Here is a 10,538-nt window from a genome sequence, read left to right as displayed (position 1 = left end):
ATGCTACAGGCATTACACACATTGTTTTCCCTTAAAGATAGGACTACATATTTTGACACATTAAAATAGATTTCCATTCAACCCAAGATGCAGATTTTTGTGCGGCTTGTTACTCTTAACTACCCTATCACGATCTCACTCTTTGAACTTTGCCAACACTGGGTTTGGATTTTCTTCCGAGCCGCGGAATGAACAAATCCCACGGGAACACCTAATGACTGTGCGATGATCCTTCTTCATCAAAGGCTGTGATTCGGCAAACTCCATCTCTTCGCCTTAGTCCCTGTCCAACCACTTCACTCCGCCGCTGACACGACGTGCTCCTCCCTCGCCGCGGTCCCTCTCGGCGATGCCAAGAGAGGCTTCACGGCAGCACAGCCAAGCAGTCGGGCTGGCTCCGCTGAGCCGGACTGCACCGAGGCTGGGACGAGCCGTGCGCTCCCGGCCCCGCGGTGGCGACAGGGGTCTGCCGAGGCCGAGACACCCGCCCCGCCAGGCATCGCACCGCCCCGCCCGGCACGACACGGCGGCCGCTCCCGCAGACCGCGCTGGGCAGGCGCTTCACGGCCGCTTAACGTGAGCGGCGAGCGCACCCCCACCCCACCAGTCTTGCGCCCCACTTCCCGGCGCACAGGGCGGGCAAGGAAGCTGGGCCCGGGCGGTGCCGCCGGTAACCCCCGGGCATCCGCCCTACCCCGAACGCACCGCGCCCCGAGGGAGCGGGGAAAGGCTCGGGGCGTTCAGGTCGCTCTGGGCTCTCCTGAGGAGGGCAGGGCCGCCCTGACGGCGGACTTGGCGCTTGTGCGGCTGCTTCGGTACGATGGCGTGAGGTAGGGCCGAGGGCTCCTGCTGTGCAGCCGTCCACCGACAGCCACTCTCAGCGGCAGCGACTCGGCTGCCCCGCGAGCGGAGCCGCCCGGTTGCGGCGCGGCGCGGCTCCGTCGCCTTCGGGACGCCTACGGGGCGGGGCTATGTAGATTTCGGCTGAACATTCTGGAGAGGAGGGGAGCGGCGGGGGGAGGGGGGGGCGCCGAGGCAAGACAGGGCGCCGAGCCGAGCCGAGCCAAGCCGAGCTGAGCCGAGCCAAGCCGAGCCGAGCCGCCGGGCGGCCAGGCCGGCCTTCCCCGGGAGGAGGGGGAGGAGGCAGGACAGGGGAGGGGAGGAGAGGAGGAGGAGGAGGCGGAGGAGGGAGGACACGGGGAGACGGTTGCTGCTGCTGCTGGGCAGAGAGAGGAGTCGTGCAGGAGCTGCGGCTGTAGTCGGACGCCACATTCCCTCCTTACGGGACTAGTGGTGAGGATGAGCGAGAGCTGACCCTGCCGGTGCCGCCGCCTGTGCTGTGAAGTGTCTGCTCCTCCTCCTCCTCCCCTGCTGTGGGTGAACCTGCGCTACGGGCTCTTCACTGACACGGGGGGGAGGTTGGTTTGTTTGTGTATTTGTTTAAGGCAAAGAGGGAGAGAGAGAAAGAGAGAGATCTTCCATCCACTGAAGCACAGTTCACTATGATCGTACTCGCATTCAGCACTGGAAGCCGGTTGGATTTCGTGTCTCAGTCCAGGGTGTTTTTCTTGCAAACCTTCCTTTGGATTTTATGTGCTACAGTGTGCAAAGCGGAGCAGTATTTCAATGTGGAGGTAAGATCAGCTGTATGCGTGTGCGAGCGTGTGTGCTGCCCCCTCTCCCTTTCCCCTCTTCCTTTTTTTTTTTTTTTTTTTTTTTAATATATCCACCAAATGAAATAGCCAGCCAGCCATGTCTTCCAGCAGCCAGGGCATACGTCTGTGTCGGCTTTCTTCCCAGCAGCCGGTAGCGAGCTCCCCTCCCCGAGTTCCCCCGCCTGATGGATGCGTTTCGGCCGGAGATCCCGCTGCCGGCGCCGCCCGCTGCCCTCGCCGGGGGTCCGGTACGCTGCGGCCGGCACGGAGGAAACCAGAGGCGTGGGGTGGACACGCAGCTCAGGGAAGGGAGGCTCCGTGAATATCTTGGACTTAACATGCCGCTGTATCGCGGAGTTTCCCCAGCCATTTGTTTGTTTGTTTTTGAAAGACGAATGAATGAATGAACGAATGAATGAATGAGTGTTATGAGGACAGGGGGAAAGGAACTTGAGATTTTGGCACATTTCTTTGTGGTACAGTATTTGACAAAATAAGATCCTTTTCCTAATTAAACATAACAAAATGAGTTGCCAGTAGAAATAGTGAAACAAACGGCATAATGGTGCAACTACAGCACAAAAGTTAGAGGGTGTGGAGGACCAGGAAACAATTTTTCCAAGTGAGGAAGATTAACGTGGGGATACCTAGATGGGGCAAACCCTCAGAGCTCGAAGTGGCAGAATTCAGTGGACATCCATTTCGAGTCACTCTTTTATATACTCACAGTTTTCCAGTTCAGGGATTTTAGATAATACTTTTTATTAACTAATGTTCTATTACTGACTTTATCATCTTTGTATATATACTTTTCTCCTTTATTCCCCTCTTGTCACTCCATTTGTTCTGCTGTGAGCCCTTTATCTTAATCTCTTTCAATGGGATATGTGTTTCCTGCTTCCTTTCCCTGCCTGTTCATCTTCTTCATCTTGTTATGTATCTGTTTAATTTATATATGCTCTTTCAACTGGTTTTCTCTTGGGTTCCTGTGTTTCTTCACTTTCTTCTGGCTTGCCAGCCCCACTCCAAACTTTCTGCTGCACCCATACATGACCCTCACTCATTTTTGTTTCTTGTCTGTTTCATCTCCTGGGTTCCCACAATTCTTTCTCCCAGAGAACTGAAGTCTGTGTCTTTTCCTGTCTCGCACATATGCACTCTTGCTTGTTTAATATGAGCTCTTGTTCTCACTCAGTGACACTCGCTCTTGCTACTGTCTCTGGCAAGACTGCTTCTGCAGATGCTTCTCCATCCCTACACTCCCTCCCTTTTTGTCCAAAGTTCTTACTTGTACTTCTTGTCCCTCTGCCTTATGCAAGATCACCTCAGATGTATAAAAAAAATCATGTATTCTTTTCCCGTGTCTGCTTTCATTCTAGTCTTTCCCTCTCTACAGGCTGTTTCTCTTGCTACATGCAATCCTCCACTCAGCTGAACAACACGCCTCTGTAGCTTTTTTCTCTGACTTGTATCTCTCCAGAAAGTATTGTCTTTTTACTCCACCATTAAGATCTCTCCCGATTATAAATCTTTGTATTTCTTTTCTCCATCATCTATGCTCTAGTTACTCTTGTTCATTCCTTGTCACTAATGTGCATCTCTGCTTCTGTTTGACTGTAAGCAGGGGCAGGACTCCTCTTCTTACATTTTTATGTGGTGTGTACCATGCTCAAGCCTGGAGTACAGTTATGAGACTTTTGCAGTATAAATATTCAAGTCTCATGCTGAAGTTTCAGCCTTATTTTGCTTGTGTCCTCAGCTGCCTTCTTTACTGATGAGCTGCGGAAAGCAGTGTGGAAGAGAGGAAGTTGCTCTCTCGATCCTCTCTAGGCTTCACAGGCTGCCCCCCTGCAGCGTGTAGGGAAGAAATTCCAGTGACAGAACTTTCTCCTCCCACAGTAGTCTGCTTTGCTGGCATCTGGCTCTGCTGGAGAGACGGGCGGCAGATGGAGCTAGTGTGGGAGGAGAAAAAGATTGGTGTAGTCAAGTGGAATATGAACAGGAGGCCAACTCCAGTCAGAAGGAGGTTTTATGAGGAAAGAAGGGAAACACTTTCATTTTTGCCACCTCTTCCATATGGAAAACAGCACATTCTGAGGGCAAAGCCAATATCGGGAGCAAGAAACGCTGTTGGGAAGAATGAAGTCATGTGTGTATGTGATGAGAGCACGTATTTCTCTCTTTTGAAGTATGCCATCTCCTGCTCTTCCTCCCAGCTCTTTTGAAATGAAGTGTGCTGTCATATGCCAGCGCTCCCAGTCTCTTTTATATTCAAGTCTTTGAGCCACAGATTGCTGGGAGCCAGAAGAGTGTTCCAGGGGAATGACTGTAGTATTCAAGAGCTGTCCTAACGTGGGACTTTTCTTTAGGCCACTGCCTTTGATGACTGTCAGTGACACTGTCCTGGGCTAAATGGACCTGAGATTTTCCCCAGAACAGTCATTGTCTTGTTCACATTGTTTGGATAGCACTGAAAATGCTACTTTCTTTTGGTTGGGAACAGCAAAAGCTAAAAGCATGGGAAATCTGAGGCAAAGGACTTGGCAACAGCATGTATGTATTGTGCTGTACAATCCTCTGTGTCAGCACAAGTGCATTAAACCGTTGTATTTGGTAGTAAATTGTGAAAATATGACAAGTAGTTCTTATGACAATAAGAATAAATACGCAAAATAGGGTTAAAGAAAGAAGTGGTGTATGTATATTTGAATTAAATGTTACTGAACAAATGCTTAGGATGGTTGGAAAGCAGATTTTTTTTTTAATTCTTTCTTGTGTGTAAATAAAGTACAGATGATACCTGTTGAACATTATGAAATGTAGAAATCATGAATTTTCTATTGTTATTTTGTCTCATTTAATCCACATTGCCGATTGATAAGCAAAATCTGTGTAGTAGCATTGGATTTTTATGGTTTGTTTGTTTCAATGCAGGTTTGTTAGGGTGTGAACCAGGGTAGTTCTTAGGAGATACTACCATAGCTCCAAGATACTAGATAAGAATGTTGTCTTTTTAAATAAAAACACAAAGCCGAAGTTTACAAGCTTATATATACATTACTGTTCTTTCTAATTTTGTTGTCTCTTGGTAAAATTTCTTTTAACCAAACATCTACGTGGATGAAGTTCTTATGCTTCTTATGATAGCTGAGTTGTCAATCCTGAAATGTATTCATGTATGTAGTATTTCATGTAACAGACATAGCTAAGTAAGATTTGGATCATGGAGTACGGGACTCTGAAGGGGCACACTTGCACTCTGAGTCAGTGAAAGCTTTGTGGTAAAGCCGCATGAAGGATGATTGTAAACTGATCGTGTAAATAATCATGATGAAGTTTAGCATTCACATAGGCTTATGGGTAGGAAGATTTTAGCATTAATTTTCAAAGTTCATTGATTACCAGTGGCATATTTGTGAGACATTTTTTCTGACATCATGAGAAAAACTACGCACTACACCGTTAGTTCCCTTAGTGCTGAACTGTTGGTCCAAAATGATAACATTCAAGAGATAGTGCTCCAATGGAAGAATATGTCCATCAATGTGGAGTTTTTCTAGTACTTTCAGCTGCTTCTGTACACTAGCAAAGTGTCCATTGGTGAGATAGTAAACGGAATGATAGTTTAAAAAAGAATGTTATAAATGCAAAATTGAAACAAGCACATACAAGATAGTTTGTTACTAAACAATGACAGAGCAGACAACTTCCCTCCTGCCCAGATTCCTCACTGTGGTAATAATCTCATGTGTTGCTCAAAAAATAACTCCTTTGCATGTTACTGGGAGTGTCTGTAGATGGCATTTCATAAATATAATCCGTACAGACTATATATATATTTATATGCTTTCCGAAAACCAATAATGTTGTACTGTTTGAGCTGGTATTATACTGTGAGTTTACCTTTTATTGTTATCTGTTAGTATACGTATATATTTAAATAAGTATATTTAATTTACTATTTAATATTAAATATAAAAATCGATAAACAATGTCACTATTTTGTTATGGGAAAAATGGTTATTGAAACTAGAATACATTGGTCAGAAGACAGGATCAGCACAAATCTAGAATAAGATTAGTGTGTGGATCCTAATATTGCTTACTCTTACTCTGCTGGGTATCTGCGTAAAGCCTGTTGAGCAAATGTGTTAGAATAGCATCTAGTTTCATTGACCGTATCTGTGATATGGTAGACACTAGAGACAAACCATGCTTCATCATCTCTCTCCTCCAGTTCTAGTTATGCTGTATTTTCCTTCTCCTAATGCTAAATATGTAGACTTTAATCCCCAGAGGAGATCTTAAAATTACTCTTAGTGTGAGCTGCTCTTTAAAACAATAGTCTGTTTTTCTCCTTCCATTTTCAGAGGTGGGACTGTTATATTGTGTATTGTGGAACAAAATACAGTGGAATTCAAACTTCAGAAAAATGCCATCAGTTTCCTCCGTGTTAATAAGTGGCTGAGAACCCCATTGTTTTCATTGTTAATAAACTTTACAATTAGCCTCCAGCTCCTGCTGAATGGTAGTGCATGACTTTTTCTTCCATATGGTTTGGGTCTTTTAAGCTTAAAACCAGAGCAGTTTAATTCTTCAGCTTGTAATTGAAAAGGAATAAAGATTTAGGAGGGGAAAAAAAGTCTCCAGTATCAGCTTTACACACGTTGCAACTAGTGGGCTTGGTTGTTAGGTTTGCAAGCACAACACAGTATTTCTATGATTTATTACAATGCAAGCTCAAAACTATGGAGAACCAGTTAAGCTTGTTTTGCTATAAATAGTGCTGTGTCCCCTTAAAGGGGTTCACAGGGTCTTCTGCATTGTTTTTCATTGCAGTCAGTATGCATGATTCTCAGTTAAACTCTGAATCTTACTCTTGCATAAGGTGTCACCTAAATGAATTGGATTTTTGTTAGAACAAGAACTTCAAAGTGAAATTATCAGGATGGAGAGGACTTACTGAATCGGGTGGTGGAGGTGGTTAGTGTGTGAAATATTAGTCAACAAAAATTTACCTATAATGTGGTGTATTTCCTGTTTGATTCTTGAGAAATACAGATACATGGAAAACCTCCTGTATGGCTTCTGATGAGCACATATATCTAGATAAGGAAAATAATTGGAAAGTTATGTGTGTGGTAGGGAACAGAACACTTTTATGTTCCACAAGGCAAATTTTACTATATAATGATCTGTCTCTTGTTTGATATGAGTACCTGTGGAGGCTACTAGTTGTCAAAGTGCATTCTCTGCTGTAATTTAGACAATAATTGCTTTTTATAAAAATTCCAGTAGATCAATTTTCTGCTGCAAAGTATGAGATTATTTTGTGCTGCTGATGTTGCAGGAAGGTTTATGGATTCTGTTGACTGTATTTTGTTCAAAGACAGGTTGAAAAGTTGGTCCCAGTTTATATGAGTATGTTAGACCTTAAGTGCAAGACATATTTGTTTATAATTGTACCTCATCTTATTTTCCTATTGCAAATTTTTGCCTGTTTAGTGTTTAAGTATTGCAGCTATTAGGGATTCTTAATTCTACTAAAGGAAAGAAATAAAATGGTTAAATAAAGAGATTTATGTAATCTCCCTATGTAGTGCAAGATAAACTTACTAAAACTTGTCTTCCTAGTATTTTCTGAAATGAGATCTTACTAAAATAAGTACACAATTCATTAACATGCCAAAAAAAACCCTGAACAAGCCCAAGGCCTCCTGCTTTCATTATTCAGAAGGCATATTGTAAAACTCCTGCATAACCATTCATTGTTTTTTTCAGAATGCATATACTCTGTTTTTTAACTGTTTTAAGATTTATGCTGCTCTTTGTCAGTTTTATTTGAATCCATCTAAAAGGTCAGTACTTGCTCTAGGTACCTCCGCTCTGCTTATGCACTCGACAAGACTGAGTTGTAAGAGTTTATAAAGATACAATGTGGTATTATATAGATTTAAAACCATTTCAAACTGCATCTGTTTTCAGTATTTTGAAGTCTGTCTCATCCTTCTCCTTTTCTGAATGATAATTTTGTGGAGTTAAACATGGAAGGTTTTGTGCTGATGCTTTTTGAAGATCCTTAAAGTAACAATATAACTTTTAAAAATTGTATCTTAATTACCCTAGTTAAATTGCTTAATTCTTCTTACTTCTCTGTTTCGGATTCCAGTTTCTTGTCTAGTCTGTTTGCTATCCTCAAACTACACTATTGACCATAATCTGAAGGAACAGGTGGAGTCTGTTTAATTTGTTATCTGTGATATGTCAAATGACAGATTTGATTTCATTTTCTATGAGGAAGACCAGGATTAGTGCTGCAAACATGATTTCAGTTGGCACTGAAATGGATTTGAAAAATAATTATGATTAGAGCTTTATCCTTTAAAGAGAGGTCATGCTATTTGGAACCTTTATTTATTGGTTGCCTGGCAACTGTTCATTCATGTTCCTGCTTATCATCATTCATTATAAGCATCTTTGCTGTACAGTAAGAGCAATTAAGTGGTAACAACTTATTTCTGTGATGAATTAAAATTGACATAAATTACAGAAATAGAAAAAAAATATTTCTGTAATTTTACTTATTAACTTAAACTGTTGGTGCAATGTTTCTCTACTTATTAACAGCTGGTTTATACCAGCTGAGGAGTTATCTGCATTTCAGCTATGATCATAATGTTCCTAGCATACCTTTTGACGTATTACAGCACATAATTGACTTAGAGTCTTGTTCAGGTGTTTTTGTCATGCTTAAAATCTCCTGTTAATTTCAAGATGAAGGCTTCAGGGTGTGAGGAAACTGTTCCCCTGTTGATTTCAGTGCTTAGCATTAGGCAATCCAATCTCAAGTGCTGAGACTTGAACCTAATGTTGGGAAATGGGTTTAAAATTCTGGGATTGAAACTGCTGCAACAGGGGATGTGCAGCTGAAGCAATGAGCCACAATAGCTCTGTAGAACATTAAAGTCACTTAATGATTTCTCTCTGTAGAACAATAGCAGTTTTTATTACACTGTGAGAAAACATTCATAAAACATATTATTTGACAATTGTTTTGTGACTGTGGATGAAAAATATTTTGCCTTATGTATTAATTCTTAATGGATCTTACAATTTTTAACCCTTGTGTGGAATAGCAGTGTAAAATGAGACAGTTGTGCTATGGAGTATTCGTAGATGTCTCTGTACATTGAGAGGAATATTGGAATTAATTCCTTATGGCTGCATCTTAAAAGAACATCCATCACTGTAGGGCCAGGGTGGAAGTAGATTTGTTTCCCTGATTCTGCCTGTTGGTAGCAGTGGCTTTGCTTCTGTACCAGATGGCTCTGAGGTTGGGGAAAGAACATCCCCCTAGGACTGATACCCTCCTCTTTGAGCTTCTGCTTACATTAACTCGCATTGACCCTTCATACCAGGCACACAGGGGGACAAAGTAATTGCTGTAAGACAAATCTATATCAATTTTCATCAGTTTTTCCACTCACGTGACGTGTCTGTAATAAACGAATATGCCTTTATGTGTTTTTCCCTTTTATGAAACAATTGATTTTGCAGTTGTTTAAATAATTTGAAAGGAAAATCTAGTCTTCAGCATTTTTTTCCTCATGGTCTTATAGAGAAATAGTTTTATTTCATTGGTTGTGTTCATTTTTGCTGACATGTAATCATCTCTCCACTTACAAGGATGAAAAACAGGTTGGCAAGGGGAGACACCTTCTCAGAAAATTACCAGCTGAAAAGCAGGTGGACAATTATCAGTTTCTTTCAAACACAGATAGCAAAACAGAAAAACAAGTATCCTTTTCAATGGAAAGGAAGAAGTTTCTTTTATATGTATCAGTGGATATTTACGAAGTGTACTGAAGAGGAAATTGTTTCCTTTTTGTACAGCATCTGGATCTGAAGGTGATGATCCTGTCATATTCTTTCTTACCTCAAAGGCTGGTTGTGTGATGCTCTTCTAGGAAATTGTTTTGACCCACTGAAAAATGACAGATTATATTTGTCTACATGTCATGGTCTACATGCTGTATAGAATAGTAAAAACACATTTAATTGCAAATAAAATAAATGATCTCTCTTCCACACAGTAATATCTATTGTTATTGTTAGAAGTAATAATATTATATTGCTAACTATACAGCTTGACTTTGATCTTGGCAAGTGAGGCTTTTTTTTCCCCCTTACTACTTCTATGTATTAAAAAAAAATCAATAACCAGAACACAACAACCTGAGACTGTGTTCCGTTTTTTGATTTTCCTTATTGATTATGAAATGCTGGATTCTGATACTTCTGTCCTTCATTACTCATACATGGGATGTCAGCTTTGGAAGGGTCTTTATTATGTCTTCCTCTGTTGCCTGTATTTTTAAATATATAAGAAAAAGGAGGCGATGTGAATAAGTGACTGAGACATCGTGCTGGGGGTCTAGAGACCTGGGTTGTGTGTCCTGTTCCATCATGAGTCTTCCTGTTGATGACATAGCTTAACAATCTTTGTAACCTGGCTTCCAAAAGTGTGAATTGGCCTAAGTGAAGAGTATTTGCTGACTTTTCCAATATATGTCAAGAACAATAGAAGAGAAGTGGTGTAAAAGAGCCAGGAATGTGTCTTCCTCATTCAACTCAGGACAGTTTCCTTTTTTTCATAAAGTAGTAGAGGTATATCATTATATATAAATCAGCATTTCAACTTTGTCATCTGTGCAATAATTCAAGCAGTGAATATGTTCAAGAGAAAAGTACCAGAGCAGAAAATGTGAAGAACATGTCCACAACACTTCAAACATTGGTGGTCTTTTAGTTTAGTGTGCTTTTTTTTCTTTTTTTTCTTAATGTAAGTACCAAAACTAATTAGAGAACATTGTCAGGAGGATT

At 41.6% G+C, this 10,538-nt stretch overlaps 1 protein-coding gene across 2 annotated transcripts in view; it reads left to right on the top strand.

The window, feature by feature from the left end:
• The first annotated feature begins 1,019 nt into the window (after window positions 1–1,019).
• MMP16 (matrix metallopeptidase 16) overlaps window positions 1,020–10,538 on the top strand; it is a 184,776-nt gene continuing 175,257 nt past the window's right edge. The window contains exon 1 of one of the 2 annotated variants that reach the window (XM_065053938.1): window positions 1,020–1,634. In XM_065053938.1, coding sequence (XP_064910010.1) covers window positions 1,627–1,634 — 8 coding nt within the window. In that variant the 5' untranslated portion in view covers window positions 1,020–1,626. The remainder of the gene's footprint in view (window positions 1,635–10,538) is intronic. The other variant, XM_005499462.4, reaches the window with a different exon arrangement.

This window comes from Columba livia, chromosome 2 (assembly GCF_036013475.1).
Source record: "Columba livia isolate bColLiv1 breed racing homer chromosome 2, bColLiv1.pat.W.v2, whole genome shotgun sequence".
NCBI classification, from domain to species: Eukaryota; Metazoa; Chordata; class Aves; order Columbiformes; family Columbidae; genus Columba; species Columba livia.
This window is presented reverse-complemented; position numbering and strand designations above follow the sequence as displayed.